An 18,211-nucleotide genomic window follows, 5' to 3' on the forward strand; every position below is an offset into this window, starting at 1 on the left:
TAGTTATTAAGTCAGTTTCATTTACAGTGTATAAAAGGTTATTACATTGAGTTGCGCACAATCTTAAACTTAGTTATATTGTACAGTTAGTTAAAACGATGTTAGAAGACTATCTATATTACACGTTTAGTTATCTAAATGTAAGAAGCCTGCCTATATTGTACGGTTAATTACAGAACTGTGTACATTCATTCACGAGAATAACCTCTAATAAAACCTCATAACGAAATAAATCCAGGGAGCCCATAGAAGGTGAAATGGAACACGACTTTTCCACCACTAAAACAAATAAAACGTGTAAGCTAACCAAAATGAAACTATACAGGTTAGAAGCACACAGTCACGTGCATATTAAATATTATACAAGTTGTCTTCAGTTTGAGTCAGTTACAGAAAAGGCTCTCTGGCGTACAAACATTGTTAGTGGAAAACAGTAATAAAAACTTGAACATTTCAATTATTTAAATAAAAATTGAATATTAACCAAATTCAGTTCCAAAACAATGCCTATATAAGGTTCTTTTGTATAAATGTGGCAGTAAAACGTTTTACACACATACACAAATCGTGTTTACTTTAATTGGGAGAGTTGCAAATTGGCGCTATAAGATGGTTGAAAACCTTTAACCTAAGAAAGAAGGTATGTTAAATGTAGGTAAAATAAATTGTCTATTTTTTCTCTATATCCACTTATTTCGTTTTGACTTTGATGGTTAGTTAGGTCAGGCTGAAACGAGATTTCAACCAAAACTAACAATTTTCATGCATATTATAAAATATTGAAATATATCTGTTGTTATATAATGATTTTAAAGACTGGCACTAAGCCTTGGGCGTCATAAACTTATATTAGTAGAATTCTTGCTACAGGAAAGTTAAGGTCTCACACAAACTGTAGGATTACAGTAAAATATTTCTGTTTGTATAAACTAAGTATTGTAGTTATGTGTTAGTTGAGGTTAACGTCAGAGCTTTAGCCTTTAGAGCACAGCAGAAGCAGCCACTAAAATGATTAAGGACATTGGAAAATGTGTTGACTTTGAATCAGCAGAAACTTAAGAGTTCAAAAGGAATATCTTTTAATAAATTGATAATATTTTAATAACTGGTTCATTTACATCAAATTTCATTATAAATATATGTGCGTTAACCTTCTAATAACATAGTTCAGAATGGCAATTGTCTAATTAAGATTTATAATAGAATTAAACAATAGACGATTCACCTTTCATTGTTGTTCCCAGAAAATTTAAGAAGCAAGAAGACGAAAAGGGTTTTCTTAAACACGATGAACTACAAGAAGAGTTTTATGGTAGTGAAAAAACCCCGAAGCAGAAGAATTCTTGGAAACGATACCTGGAACCTAACTGTCCTTGCTGTCCAAATATGACCAAACGATACTTAATAGCCATGCTTTCCTTTTTCGGGTTTCTCATCAGCTTTGGTATCCGATGTAATCTTGGAGTAGCTATTGTTCAGATGGTCAGCAACGTGACAGCAGAAGTAAGTATTACTGGTAACACTAGAATAATCAATATAAAATCCCTAACAAAAGGTACACTAACGCTGTGAAACTAAACTAAAGAAACAAACAAAGTGTAAGGCAATGTATATACGCAAAAATAAAGCTTAGTATATACATTAAATCTTAACATGAAGCACACGATAATCAGTTTGTTCAGTTATATGGAGCCTTAGCTCCAGAATTTTCTGAAGTATTCCGGATTCTGATTAACAACAATAACAAAAACAGTTGAACTTAGGAGGGCTTTCATAGAGGTAAACAATTTGTTTGTTTGTTTGTTTGAAGTTAAGCACAAAGCTACACAAAGGGCTATCTGTGCTCTGCCCACCACGAGCATCGAAACCCGATTTATAGCGTTGTAAGTCCGCAGACATACTGCCGTGCCACTGGGGGGGGGGGGCTATTGCTAAAGAATTGGATTTAATCTTTCTCTAAATGTAGAGTTATAGTTAAGGGGCTGATGATACGTTTTCTAAATATACGTGTTGTTGTTACGAAACCGGATTTAATCCGATTGTACTTTTTTTCTAAATGCACTTGGTAATGTTAAGAAGCGGATTTAGTATAGATACTTTTCTCGGCATATACAGTGGAAAAGGATTAATATGATTATCACTAAATTTACAAGTTATTTTTATTGAAAAGGTTTCACTAGACCATCAATAAGTCTGCAAGTTGTTCGTCACGTACACGTGATATTGTTATAAAACGGTTTTAATGTGAAGTTTTAATCACTAAGCTAATAATGTGCTATTGTTGTGAATCTGCTATGGTTTGTGATACGTTCACCAAATCTACGTGCAACGTTTACCAAGTTTATGTGATACGTTCACCAAATCTACGTGCAACGTTTACCAAGTTTATGTGATACGTTCACCAAATCTACGTGCAACGTTTACCAAGTTTATGTGAATCGTTCGCTTAATCTATGTGAAAAGATTTCTAATTCTATTTCCACTTTGTTATACTAACACAGGAAAAAAAACTTTTAAGCATCTTAAGCTTTTTTTTTCTATTCGTTATATTGTTGTAAGCTATATTTTTAATGTTGTCATTTGTTTGTTTACTAGAGGGAGCTGCGAATTGTAATGATGGCGTTAAGATTGAAATGTTTAATAAGATAGGTCTAGAACATCTAGAAATTTCTAAATTATTTTGACGTCAGCTTTTCTAGTACATTCAAGGGTAGTTTATAAACAAGAGGTTCAGACAAGATATAATATAGTGAGTAAAGGAAAAAATAAGTTAATTTGTTAGTTTTTGGACTGGATGTTAAATTATTTTCATCAGATAATTTAAAAGAACACGCCAACGAAAGAGCAGCTTTACAACAATATTAGCACATAAGACACCAGCTTCTAAGTAGCTTAAGTTATTATATTTTCACTTTGCTATATTAACTCAGAAGACATCAAATTTTAAATAACTGAGATTGTTGTATTTCCTCTTTACTATATTATCAGACAAGACATCAAATGTTAAGCACTTCGAATTATCCATTTTGTTATGTCTACATAGGTATGAATTTTAATATTGTAACCATATGTGACGTCACTTTGGATGTTACTCTCGGAAAACTGGAACAAAACTCTTAGTGAAGACTAAAGAGTTATATATTTTTAGACGATTGAGGAGGAAAATTAAATTATTTAATTTCAAAGTAACTGACTCAGTTATTGGGAGAAATGTGCTCTCTGAGTAATGGAACTGTTGTGATGTTATTATTTTTCATTTAATTTGTTCCCATGCAATAACTATTCTAAACTGCTTATTTCTACTTATAAAGATGTGAGTTGTTAGTAGTTCTTGATAAAATACTTTACTGATCCATATTATTTTTATAGAGTTTCTAAAAATGTCTCACGAGCTTTTGAGTGTTAGTTTAACTTCAACAACCTGTACTACTTTAGAACTATTTTACTACTGATGAATAATAGTCAACTAATGAAAAGCGCTAGAGTTTCTGAGTCTTTTGAGATCAACCTTTTCATCTGAGTTAGTTTAAGACAATGTTTTGCCGATTACCATACTCTTACTAGAACAACTATGGCCTTTTGTCTCTTAAACATATCAGAAATTTAACCTCACGTTTTGAGTTTTCCTTGATCATCTTCAACAAACCGTAACAGAGCAGGTCGAATGATGGTAACTGTTTCAGACAAAAAAGTCTCGTGCAGTCATATTACAGAAATTTATTTATTATATGTAGTACACTGTATTTCCACTAGCGAATTCCCTAGAGTAGTCGCGTGCTCGGAGAACGAGCCACGCTCGAGGTCAACTCACTAAGAGTCGGCCAACCGTAACTTAAGATAAAATGTCAGTTATAGCAGCCAAAGGGCAGGAATAACAGCAGCACTGAACAGATGACAGTTATATATCTTTGACATTTTCTTGTGGTGAGAAAACTGAGATTTTTTTTGTCGTTTATTGCTGTCATTTATGTTTCAAAAGGTGATGGTGTAATATGTTATCAATTACAGGTAAAAATGGCCCTGCCGTGATACAAGAAAAAGTTTAATTAATTATTGATTCATTGTGAAACGTAAAAATAAGATATACTTAAAAGCACATACCTGTCTTTTCGCAGTATTATTTAAGCTGAATTTCGCTTCTTATCGTTATATCGTTGCTTGGTTATATACACATGACGAGATGTTTGTTGGATAACATTGTAACGTTGTATCGTTCTAGAACGTCACTTAGTTGCACATGAAATGTGGGTGTAATTATAAAACGCTTGCTCGATAACATTGTACCATAGCATTGTTCTAGAAAGATGCTTGGTTACAAACGAAATGTGGGTGGAGATAGAAAAGACTTTCTGGATAACATTGTAACATAGCATTGTTCTAGAAAGATGCCTGGTTACAAACAAAGTGTGGGTGGAGTTAGAAAAGACTAGCTGGATAACATTGTAACATAGCATTGTTCTAAAAAGTTGCTTGGTTACAAACAAAATGTTGGTGGAGTTAGAAAAAGACTAGCTAGATAACATTGTAACATAGCATTGTTCTAGAAAGATGCCTGGTTACAAACGAAGTGTGGGTGGAGTTAGAAAAGACTAGCTAGATAACATTGTAACATAGCATTGTTCTAAAAAGTTGCTTGGTTACAAACAAAATGTTGGTGGAGTTAGAAAAAGACTAGCTAGATAACATTGTAACATAGCATTGTTCTCGAGGGAGGTTTTAAGATAATGAAAGGTGTTGGGCGATATTATGTTGCAAATAGAATATTCCAAAATAATGTTTGAATGAGCAATAAAATCAGGCTCTTTGTAGTTTGTTTATTCAAAGTATAGACTGCACAACGAGTGTTACACTCTATTCTAAAAAAATGGTGTGAACACACACAAGTATCACATTTTACTGTAAAAGCAAGGGTATGAGACGTGAGTGTTACAAATGGTGTTATTATACACCATGATCACATTTATTGTGACAAACGATGAGATTACACACAAGTATCACATTATATTGCCACATTTTCTATTTCTAATTATTAGCCAATTAATTACTTAAAAATAATCAATATGAATTATTTTAAAAAACAGACATTTGAAACGTCAGGAAATGCTAGAAAACTGTAGCTATGTGTCATATAACAATAAAATCTATAAATAATGATACAAGTTGTCTCGGATAAAAATCGGTTAGTATCAACGATGATAGTTTTTCCTTACACTATGTCGGTGTACATAAACAAAGCCCGTTACACAGAGGCGACTGATGATCAGCTCAGGAGTTCACTTATAAACTGAAGTATGACGTCTCCCATTACGGTTTGTGTGCCTCAAACGTAGTTTTTATTAAAACTGAAACTTAACATAGTATAATGGTAAAATATGAGATCTACACAAACAAGCCTTTTTAGAGTGGCTTAAGATGCTTACCATATAAAGTATCTTCTTATATCCTATCTTAACCTTACACTTGCAGCATATTTATAACAGTCCATTAAATTAGTCACATTAACCTCACGAAAACATATTGGTTAGGTTGGTTTTAGCATAGGTGAGCTGAAAGAAATAGTGAAACCTCTATCCAAACCACACTTATGAATTATAAAACATATTCCAAACATCCCGAAATTAGATCTAAACATGAAAAATATTTCATTATTAAATAAATGGAGAAATGTAATAAATCCACTTGATATATATATATATATATATTATGTAGTTTTTTATAAAAAAAATGCTACTGACAAAATTCCAGTTTGTTTTCTTTCTTTTTTACCACTGAGAAAGAAGATGGCGTTTTGCTCCAGCAGTTTTTCTTTTCCTTCGGTAAATATCAACAGTCTTTAGATTTTATCAGGGCTAAATTTTTCCGAAACTATTAACTATTGAATATACAAAGAACCGTTGAGGCTTAGCTTGAGGGCTTATAACCATTGAATTTAGGGTTCGATTCCCGTATTGGACAATTTGTAATTTTACCTTACCAATCGGCTAAAGTTTTGTTTGTGAATACCACAGACTGAGATGTAAAGTTAACGTTTTGATATCATAAACAAATATTTATTTTTTGTGGAATTTAAGTTAAAGGTGCTTCTCTGATAGTAGGTAAATACATAATATCATGTAAAGTTGTCTAAAATAAAGTTTAAATCCACAGTAACGGAACAATACCAAACTTATAATGATACAAGTTTAGTATAATTTCGTTATTATTCAAACTTCATTTTAAATGTGCTTCTCTGTCTTCTGTTACCATTCTTTGTGTGCTATTGAATTTTGTAAACTGTGATCGTGGTAGGTCCCTTTCTGAGATCCTGGACTATGGCTTCTTCTGCAAATGGTAAGAATCGTATTCACATTCTCAGTTTGGCCTGAGAATGAGAATATTCAGTCGTATTTAGAGTATTCCTGAGAGCAGGATTTTATGGTCATGAAACATACATCTGAACACCCTAAGACGGACGATGGGGGTGTGTCTTTTGATTTTACAATAATCTTTAATACAGATGCAGCGTGGCGTGAGAGTTATATCTGTTTATATTTCAACTAACAATTCACTTAACGGAAAAGTTTCAGGAAAATAATTGGCTTGTGTTATATGTTAATAAAACGTCATACCCACTCCCAGTTTGGCTAGACTCACCCCGCAAAGTTACTTATATACCGGCGGTTCACAACGTTCTGAGTCACGTTCTGACAGCATCAGTTACATCCACACTGACTCCAAACGACACGAACAAGAATTGTAGGTTTTTTTAATAGTGAATTGAATTAGTATATAGTCTGCTGTCTTATTGTCAAATGTTCTGGTAATGTTTTATTCACGATCCACGTTTTTCTCGACTTCATTTTAAATATACAGTTTATCTATATAATATGCTTCTTCTCTTTGCAGCTATACCTTAGATAACCTTATCCATTATAAAAATGTCAGTGTTTTTCAACTCACTAACACCGCTTCCACATCCACATACATAATATAATCCCATGTAAAGTGTAAAAGGAGAAGTAAGTTAATATATAATATACAAACTTTACACAAAAATACATACATACATTCCGAAGTCACCAAAGTTCTAGAACAACACATGTGTTTATTCTGTCGACAGTGATTTGCATCTTAAAGGTTGCTCTTTTTAGACAAAAGGTTTTAAGCACTCAATTGTTTGATTGTTTGTATCGAATATACGAACAAAGCTACAACAGATCTATTTGCACAAACCGTCCCTAATTTTAAACTGATATACTAGCTGGAAAGCAGCTATTTACTAACACCCACTGAAAACGCTTAAGCTACTCTAATCGAATAGTGGGAAATGACCGTCACCCTGATAAAATACCCACGGTCCACGAACCATGAATCCTCAGATTCACAGTCAGAGAAACTAGCTTCTAGGCCACGTTCAACCCAATTCTGTATCAAGCTCTTAACTTTCTTGATACTTACCAGGTTAAACCATGTACACAAACAAACATCTCGAGAGACAAATAGATGATTGTAACTGTTTGAGAAAAAGAGTATTTTATTTTTTGAGTTACTCTTAAGCACATAAAAAACCAACATTGGGACAGACTTTAAACAACTAGATCGGTTAATTTATTCACTTACAGTAATAACTGGTTATGGTGCAAAGCTCCATTAAAAAAAACAAGTACTCTGTTACTCTATTACTTTCAAAGAACTGTAAAACACTACGCTTTACGAAAATCCCTTATTTGAACAATAAAATATGAAAACCGGTTCATTGGATTATTGATCACAATATTTTCAAGTACAAGTGTGTTGTTTTATATCTTAGTATAAAATTGAAGTTTTAGACTCACAAATTCAGCATTTCAAGCTTCCGAACAAAATTAAAAGTCTTGAGTATTTGTGTTTATACTAGTGGTTGAAGTTAGACATGTTTATTCCTGATCTCGTTAAGCTATTACTTTTAATCACATCACCAGGAAAAAATAAATCCTTGGCTTATTGAGGCTTTAGAATTGGGATATTTTGTTGTCGAGAACATGAGCATTACAATCTGCTTTTTTTTAATATCAATTTATATAATATTTTTTACTTTTGCTTAGTATTATACTTTCTAATAGCCAATTCTTTTATTCACCTAAAGGCGTTTTAACAGTGTGCTACTAAAAATGGTTATTCAAAGACAATATCTCCAACTTAGCATTTTAACAGTGTGCTATTAAAAATGGTTATCAAAGACAATATCTTCAACTTGGTATTTAAGAGTGCTGCTAGAAAGGTTATCAAAGACAACACGTGGTAGTTAAGAGTGCTGCTAGAAAGGTTATCAAAGACAACTATCTCCACGTGGTAGTTAAGAGTGCTGCTAGAAAGGTTATCAAAGATAACTATCTCCACGTGGTAGTTAAGAGTGCTACTAGAAAGGTTATCAAAGACAACTATCTCCACGTGGTAGTTAAGAGTGCTGCTAGAAAGGTTATCATAGATAACTATCTCCACGTGGTAGTTAAGAGTGCTACTAGAAAGGTTATCAAAGACAACTATCTCCACGTGGTAGTTAAGAGTGCTATTATTAATTACAAATACTTTCTGTAATCATTTTTTATCCAACTAATTGTTGTATTTGTGCGGATTCTGAAACCACTCATCACTTGCGTACTGTAGGGACCTGAATTCGATTGGTCACCTGAAACAATCGGAGTCATAGACTCGTCGTTCTTCTGGGGTTACCTAGTTACACAGATCCCAGGAGGGTTTCTTGCCGGCAAATATCCTGCAAACAGGTAAGTCTTGCTAGAACTTCCGAAATCATTTGGGAGAAAAGAACATTAATTAAATCTTTATTTATGGGCACTGCACGTGGAATTTTCCCGTTGATGTTTTGTTCATAAAAATGACTAAATAAAGAAAGACGAATAATTAAGTGATTGAAATTCCATTGTAATTATTGTGATATTTGTGACGATTAAGTAATTACGCTGTTAAACATTGTTTTCTTACGGAACATCTAAATGAACGTCTTTGTGCAGTTACATGTTACAATAACATGTTATTGTATACTTCCTACTTATGTTCAAATAAAGTGCTTTTGATTGAATGCTATTGTTCCTTTATCACAGGGTGTTTGGAACAGCAATTGCCGTATCGTCATTTCTTAATCTCCTGGTTCCTGGAGCATCGAAAGTTCATCCAGTATTGGTAATATTTGTTAGGATACTCCAAGGATTAGTTGAGGTAAGGTTTAGTAATACATTTCAGAACATATATCATGACTTGATTACTTCTAGTCCTCTTAATAATTATCAAAATGCAACTCAGTCCTAATAATTATTATGGGATGAATTTGAGTTTTGAAGGTAATTGTACGTCGGTAAATACAATTGTTTGATTGAGTTTAAGTGATAACACAATTGCCAATTGATTGATTCATGGTGATAACTGTTAAAGAAAACCGTGGTTTAGTTGTTTAGCTGTTTGATACCTGTCAGGGAACACCAAATAATAGTTGAGTCCTGGTAATATCAAAATGATTGATTGATTCCTGGTGATAACTGTTAAGGAAGAACGAGGATTACTAACTCTTGGTAATAGATGTAAGTATAACACAAGGGTTGATTGATTAATTCCTGATATAACTGTCAGAAAACACCGAGGATTAGTTAAATCCTTTATGTATAACACAAAGGTTGATTGAATGATTAATAGTTACCTGATATAACTGTCAGAAAACACCGAATATTAGTTAAATCCTTTATGTATAACACAAAGGTTGATTGAATGATTAATAGTTACCTGATATAACTGTCAGGAAACACCGAAGATTAGTTAAATCCTTTATGTATAACACAATAGTTGATTGATTTCTTGTGGTTCCTGTCAGAGAACACTATGGATTAGTTAAATCCTTTAAGTATAACACAAGGGTTGATTGATTCCCTGTAGTGCCTGTCAGAGAACACCAGGGATTAGTTGAGTCCTAGTAACAACTGTAAGGATAACACAAGAGTTGATTGATTTATGATGATTACTGTAAGGAGACACCATGAATTATTTGAGTCCTGCTAATAATTAGAACGATAACACAAGACGTGTTTGTCATTTCATCTTCAAAGATTAACGTTTTTACCGATTAAAGCCCTAATCTTAATTCGGTGTTATCTACTTGCTACATAAAGTTTAATATTTCGAACTGAATTGAGAAACTCTCTAGACCAGTTAGTTAAACAATCGCCAGTGTTTTTAGAAACTGCTATTCGTAATATCGTTTCTCCTTATTTTGAATGTTAAGAAATCGCTTATTAATCTCAATAACTGTTTCAATCTCAAAGTTCTTACATTACTAATAAACGTTTTGGTAGTTCTGATACGTCACTAAGTAGTGAATTTCTTTTTACTCACGTGATATATCATCTAGCCAATCATAACGGTAATTTATTCAGAATGTTTTAAACCATGTACTTTAATGAACCTCGAGATGCATCTAATCATTCATCGGGATTTTATAGTTTAAAACAAAGTTGAGGTATTTTGTTTGTTTGTTTGAAGTTAAGCACAAAGCTACACAACCCCGGATTCTAGCGTTATAAGTCTCCAAGGTATTTTATTTCTAGGAATCCTGAAACCTTTTAAATGAAATTAACGTTAAGAATTTCAACCGAAAACTAGAAATATGATGCATTTGACCACTTTATTTATACCTTTTAGTCTTGTACATAATCTGACTTGCTAGAAACGTCAAGAATTATTCACATGATCTTCCAGTGCTATAGGTACAAATTTCTCGATTGATATAATATTGGTGTTGGCTAATTTAAATAAATATCTAAAGAAACTGAATAGGCCTCGTGTCTTCACTAAAGCATCCATATCATTATAACTGAATTAACTTCAGTAAATAATTTTCTTAAAGTCCCAAACTTAGCTTAATTTATTAAATATGTAAGGAAGTATTTGTGAAAGTAATGCAATACCACTTACTCCAATGTAAGTTACCTCTATATAGAAAGTAATGGTAAATTTGCCGTAAGATGATGTAAGAGTAATAACTAAACGTTTCTGTTTTGGTAATACTCACTCGTGACTAACCGTTTCTTCTAAAAATTAAAAAATGCAATTCTAAGTCTGACCTTTCTTTATAAAACACTTGTTTTCATGTAAAGAAGATTTATTGAATTTCGGGTGGTTTAAGTTGCTTATTAATACTTTAATGAGAGTCCGTAGCCTGGGATAAAATTTTACATGGAAAGTGAGCACCTTCAAACATTCGTTCTCGATGAAAGAGTATAAGTAAAAATAGAGAATCGCCCACTCACCACCAAAACAACAACAACAACAAACAAAAAAATCCTCGTCTAAAATACTATAAGGCTCTATTCGATTACTGTGGATATCTTGAGCAAGGATAGGTGCAGTTTATGTTTAATATGTTCTGGTTGATAAGTTTTATATTCGAAAAGCTGTACGCAGTTTATTTTCCGTTTTCACTGTGGTTGACACTGATATAATTAGAAAATGAAGTTTTTTATCTGGTTATAATGTGTGTTAATATGCATGTTTTCGATTACAATATTTCAACTTATGCAATTTTCTTGTTCTGCAGCTTTGGTTTTTGATTTACCTCCTGTCTGAAATTTTCTGTTCCTGCTCAATTCTGGCTAGTTTTAAAGCAGTAACTGATTAACAAAATTTTTAGAAGACAGCAGAGTTAGCAGTTATTTTGTTTCGAACAAATGCAAATATCTTTCTGTTGTGTTGTAATACTTTGGATGACAAAGATATATATATATATATGTTTGCTGCATGTTCGTTTTTAAGGCGTATAGGTGTTCTAAAACTGTCCTTATTACCGTTTTTTAGAAAGTTTAACAATAATTTTCTGGTTACAGATATTGATTAGCCAATTGAGTCTATGCGAACTCGTTTGTTCTTCACTGTTTTTATTGCAAATATTTGTCTCCTTTTGAACGAGGTCAATAATTTACTTCTGTGTTTGTTTCTCTCTGTGAGCAGCATTCACAATGATTCTTTTCCGTTCTGAATTCCTAAAAACCCTTTCATTCTAGCAAGAGCTACCACTTTTATCTATGTGAATTCAGAGTCACGGGAAACACGTTATCGTTACTATAGCAACGACGCCTGGTATTCCGTTTTATTGCATAAAGTTCATTTGCTATAGGATCAACGCTTGTCCAGTAGAATACCTGAAGAAAGAGAGCATTTCGCATATTTAAGCATTTGTTTGTTTGTTTTGAATTTCGCGCAAAGCTACACGAGGGCAATCTGCTCTAGCCGGCCCTAATTTAGCAGTGTAAGACTAGAGGGAAGGCAGCTAGTTATCACCACCCACCGCCAACTCTTCAGCTACTCTTCTACCAACAAATAGTGGGATTGACCGTCACATTATAACGCCCCCACGCATGGTAGCAACACCCTACCTTATGTTATAAGATAAAGGAAATTACTGACTACATCTTAAACATTCTGTTAAAAAGTAATGTTGTAAGGGGTTCACAAAATTCCATTTTATTTCTGGAGCTTCATAAATATATGAATATCGTTTTTATGAGATGAATATATCCTGCTTGGTGAGTCCTTAAATATGTTTTTCTTTACTAGAAAGATGACTTACGTTAACAAGTTGGTCCTTGAAAACATCAATTTTGATAAGAACCGAGTTTCTGAGACTTGCCACATAATAATATTAAACTTAAATAATTTTATTCTGTAATGAACATAAAATAGTATATAAGAGTTTAAGATAGCCTTGTACCTTTCGTGTTTCCGTAATGGTTTTGTATGAAAGAAGAGTATAACTGATTATTAAGGTAAAATGTTTGTTATTTGCATCTGTTGGAAAAAAGTTCTAAACAACTCCACCTGTTTATTGAAAAACACTGTGGGTTTTAAGACAGACTACATCCCTATATCGTGTGAAACTCATAGTGTTATTTCATACCACACAAATACCAGTGGGGCCAACAGAACTGATACCTGCCCAAGCCAGTATGCCATCATCTTCATATACGCATGTTTCCGCTGTGAAATTGTGGTTGGATCTGAAAACGGTCACTCTTCAAATGTTTACACAGTTTGTATCAGGCTGTATTGTGTAACGTCATTTGTTTGCGAACAAGACATTTCTCAATATTTTTAATTAACCCAGGAGTTCTTGATGCCATTAAAGACAGGCTGTTTTCTGTTGATGTATTAGAGGAACCCAACCATTTGTCGTTTGACATAAAGTCCAACTTCAGGAAGCGTGTATTTTATGTTATAGAGGCATTTAAAATACCTAGTTATCAGTCTAGTCATTCTCACTTTTCTGAGTCAGTTGGTAAGCTGAGGCCTTCCAGTTGCGTCAGGTCCATATTGTCAAACGGCGAAGTTGTTGCGACAATGGTCTACCATGTCTATATCTCCAGTCAAACTTATTGGTGTTCTAAGATCAACTCCGTATTCTACTAACGACACTTTGTGAGACATTTAACCTCTTCATTGACTTGTTTGCAACTTTGACAGATGTCTTTAACAATATATAATAAGAATGGCTGTGCCTTGTCATACATATAAGTTACAAGTCTGAAAGTTTTTCGGAGAAATGTGTCACGTGTGGCCTACAGGTTAGCTTGATTGGACTTTGAATTCGAAGGTTTATGGTTTGTGCCCTGTTGCCGTAAAAAATGCGCTCCGCACTTCGGGATAAATCTTTAAACATTATTTTATGGCGATTAAACATTGAAACCACTACTTCTATCAATCAGAAATTCTACACGAGTAATTACAGCAAGGAAATTAATAACAGCGAAATGCTTTTTATTGTTAAACAACTTTCTTAATAGTCACGCTATATACAATTCTAAACACATTACGTCCACTCTGCTAGTTTCAGACTTTTAGTCATATCCCATTCAGTCGTGAGTTGTTTTTTTGTTTACTTTCTCTATGTAATAAACTAGTTGTGCTAGGCAGTAAAAAAAATGTTTAACCTAACAGTAATTAAATGTTATTAAATTGAGATATAACATTATAGTATGACTGACGCATTATTATATCAAACAAGAGGGAATCCTCAATAGCCGCGGTACTTGAAATTCTTTTAGGCAAGATTAGAGTAAATTAATCTATGATACATTTTCTTCCTCTTTATTAATGATATTTTTGAGCGCCAGCAATACCAAGCGTGGGGCGCGCGTATACCCGATTCGATTTTATTACTCATCAGGATCTCTACCAGCCTACACTCAAATTGAAATTCTTTTAGGCAGGTTTAGAGTAAAATAATCTATGAGATCTTGGGCGTGGTCAAGTACATAAAACGAAAGGGTTTGACCTCCTGAGTCCGAAACTGTAATTAGATCTCAAACCTGTCAAGAGATGGCAGAGCTATGAGCTAAAAGTTTGTACTTGAAAAACTCGGAGACATTCTATGAGCCGCTATGCCTCGGTTAAAAATGATCGACAATAAAATATTCAAATAATGAGGTTATTGTAAATTATATTTAAATTATTTAATTCTGACTTATAGGGGGTAACGTATCCAGCCTGCCACGGTATTTGGCGACACTGGTCACCGCCTCTAGAGCGTAGTCGGTTGGCAACTTTGGCATTTTGTGGCAAGTACTATTTTAAAATCTTAATACTACAACGTTTGAAGTTGTGAGCAATTTTGTATTATATTATAATAGTTTAAAAAAACTATTTTGTGTGATCTCATATATTAGCTAAAAAAATGAATTCATCTTTATATTTCCTGTTTAAAAATTGAAAGGTTATCTATGTCAACTCAGTTTTTGAACACTTAATACATTACTAATAGTATTAGTTTTATGTTTGTTTTGTATTAGTTATATTTATTGGAGACTCAGACCTCAAACTGGAAAAACATATTTTGGGTAGACTGCAATGTTTTGAAAATAAAGAAAACACGTTTCGAAACATATGTTGGCTTATTATCGAAACAATAAAAAAATTGGTTGAGCATATTTCGACTAAAGTTCTGGTTTATTATCGACATAATAACAAAATCCCAACATGAATCCAACCAAATTCTTACTCAATACTGACACAGTTGGAAAATCGTATAGCGTGCTTGAACTCCAGTTCATTATTGACACAATAGGAAAATATGGGCAACATGCTAAAAACAAGTACATGTTCACTATTAACATTATAGCAAGATAACGACGATATGTATAAAGCTAAGTTCTGTCTCATTATTTTCGCAATGGGAAAATAAAGTAAACAAGTTTTGAACCATATTCTGTCTCATTAATAAGACAATAGGGAAATGAAGACAACGCATTTCCGTGATATATTTTAAGCTAAATTCTGGTTTACTAATAATATGGTAGGAAATGGCGACAACAAGTTATGAACCAAATTCTGTCTCATTAATAAGACAATAGGGAAATGAAGACAACGCATTTCCGTGATATATTTAAGCTAAATTCTGGTTTACTAATAAGATGGTAGGAAATGGCGACAACATGTTCTGAACCAAATTCTGGCCAGTTAGTAACATAGTAGAAAATAGAGACAACAGGTTTCAAACTGACTTCTGGTTAAACATTAATAAATTTGGAAGATGGGGAAGAGTCAAATTCGAGCTCATTTTGAAAAACAGAGATTTTACTCTAGTTCTGTTTCACTGTTTTTCAAACGTTTTCAAAAAGATACTTGCTATCCAAAATAGATGATATGCGTAGTTAGTGTGATTTTCGTTATGCGCTAGTAACAACCTCCGCCTACTTCTCTGTCAAAATTCATATGGTAACTGTTGTAAAACACTTTCATGTTCACCACACATACAAAAATCTAGTTTAAGCACGTGTTTATATAGTTTAACGAAACAAAAAATACTCATTCGTTCTAAACGAAGGTTATAGTTAGCTACAGGATATAACAAAATTTGGAAGTAGGATCACATTTATCAAATATTTTAGATTGCATAAATAATTTTTTGGGAGACAATAAGAACTTAACAGTTTCAACGTTGTATTTTACCAAAGTAAAACAACGCGTTAGTCTATATAGGTTATTATGCAAACTTTAAGTATTTTTGTATTTGTATTCTAATTCTTATGCACATTGGTAAAATAAAATAAATCTGTTGACGAACTTTGTTTGTAAACTTTCAGGTTCTTACGCTGGAGCTGTAATTGGTATGCCCCTGTCAGGAATTCTGACAGATTACATAGGATGGCAGGCATGTTTTTATTTTTATGGTAAGATATTTAGACATTGTTTTTGTTTAGTGTTGGATTCTTGTTCTCGTGAATTATCTACTATTAATATTAAGCAAATGATCATGGTGTATTATCATAACTGACCGTCTTAGCATTATGTAAGTTATCATTTTGGATTCTCGTGATTGATCCAGAACTGTTATTAAACAAATGATTAATGGTCCAGTATTTGAATTAAACAAATGATCACTTTGGATTCTCGTGAATTACCCGGTATTAGTGTTAGACAATGAGGAGGTTGGTGTAAACTGTTAGCGAAACAGCTTTCAGATTTTCAAACAAAGTGTCAATATTACTTTGACTTGAAAATAACAGTAATTTGACTCGAATTCCTTAATAAAGAACTACCAATAAGAAACAAAGCTCACTAAAATATACTAAAATATTGTTATTTGAGAATAAATTATATTATTAACTAAGTGCAGAGAATGGTATTCACATTTTTTCGTAATTTTTAGTTGTAGCATTTAGGTTTACTTGACTTGTAAAAGTAGCGTGCAACGCTCTTCCTGAAACAAAGCTAAAACATCCAAGAATTTGAGGGGCTAATAAATATGAAAGACTAATAGTAACATTTCAATTAAAATATACTGTAGTCTTACTAACTAAGAAATGTTTGATTTTTTCTAATAAAATTAAGACTGCTTTTGATAAAAAATAAAGATCATATATCATATTACCAACCCATTGTTATATTTTAAATTGGAAAACAAAGAAAGACACAAACTATGCATTAATGGATTAATCCTTTAATAATGAGGCACGTTTTTCCAGGGCTTGGAATAAAAGCATACTGCATAAGAAATGTTCAAGTAAACCGTGCTAACCGACGATTTTCTTCCTGCAACACCAAAAAATAAAATTAAATTAAAATAGATGAACTACTTAAATGAATTGTTTTACAGCGTAAAACATTCACAATGTTAATTGTATGACTAACTTAGTATTGGGAGTTTTATAAAATTACCAAAAAGCTATTTGGATAACACAGTTCAATGAAAATGTTTAAAGCTGTAATTCGTACGTTTGTCAAAGAGCCATTGGATAACACAGTACAATGGAAAATGTTTATCGCTGCGTTTTAAACCTGGGCCAGTTGGACAGCATAGTACAAAGTGAATTATTACCGCTGCATTTCATAGTTCTGTTATTGAACTACAGAGACAACACAGTACAATGGAAAATATTTATCGCTGCGTTTCGTACTTGTTTCATGATTACGTGGTGTCTAGTGTGGAGGCTTTTTGAGTTTGAGTATTAATGATGATGTGTTTATTCGTTTCATTAGTAATGATATATTTATAATATAGGATGTATTTTCTGAGATTTACTTATTTCATTAATTATGGTGTGTTCATACAGTAACAAGTGCTTTTGGAAGTTTTCTCATTTCATTAATAATGATGTTTTAATATAATAACAGGTGTTTTTGGATGATTTTTCATATAATTAATAATAATGTGTTCATATGATAACAGGTGTTTTTGGATTGATATGGTACGTATTCTGGATGTGGCAGTCTTTTGAAAAACCTTCAAAACATCCGACAATTACTCAAGAGGAGGTCATTTACATCGAGTACAGCTTGGGCGATTCTGTTGGTCAAAATACGCTGACCGTATGTAAATATAATAAACTAAAAATAATGCAAAATAAAGACTTTTTAATTTAAAATTGTTGTCATTTAGTAACATTGTAAATCTATGTAACTCAGAAAATCATTTTGTTGTTACTATATTTGTATCTCTGTTACCATATGTGTGTATCCTTGTTACTATATATGCATCCTTTTTACTATATTTGTATCCTTGTTACTATTAAGTCGTCAAGAAATTAATGTCGCTTTCTTTTAGATGAAAAAACCGAACAACTTATATATCAAAACAAAGCATTTATTAAATGAAATAGTCTCTATTCTTATCAGTGATGTTTTTCCATCTTACAACCAGGTTGTTAATGCCCTGATTAAAGACATCACTTGGCTTTAAAAAAAAAAAAAAAAAAAA

At 32.6% G+C, this 18,211-nt stretch overlaps 1 protein-coding gene across 2 annotated transcripts in view; it reads left to right on the plus strand.

Annotated features, from left to right (window-relative positions):
- LOC106466750 (vesicular glutamate transporter 1-like) overlaps nucleotides 1-18,211 on the plus strand; it is an 82,857-nt gene that overhangs the window by 46,387 nt on the left and 18,259 nt on the right. For both annotated transcript variants that reach the window (XM_022394824.1, XM_022394825.1), the window contains exons 3-8: nucleotides 1,245-1,503; nucleotides 8,626-8,744; nucleotides 9,081-9,195; nucleotides 14,486-14,573; nucleotides 16,098-16,184; nucleotides 17,684-17,823. In XM_022394824.1, the coding sequence (XP_022250532.1) occupies nucleotides 1,245-1,503; nucleotides 8,626-8,744; nucleotides 9,081-9,195; nucleotides 14,486-14,573; nucleotides 16,098-16,184; nucleotides 17,684-17,823 (808 nt within the window). The remainder of the gene's footprint in view (nucleotides 1-1,244; nucleotides 1,504-8,625; nucleotides 8,745-9,080; nucleotides 9,196-14,485; nucleotides 14,574-16,097; nucleotides 16,185-17,683; nucleotides 17,824-18,211) is intronic.

The sequence above is a fragment of the Limulus polyphemus genome, unplaced genomic scaffold (assembly GCF_000517525.1).
Source record: "Limulus polyphemus unplaced genomic scaffold, Limulus_polyphemus-2.1.2 Scaffold2371, whole genome shotgun sequence".
In the NCBI taxonomy this organism is placed as follows: Eukaryota; Metazoa; Arthropoda; class Merostomata; order Xiphosura; family Limulidae; genus Limulus; species Limulus polyphemus.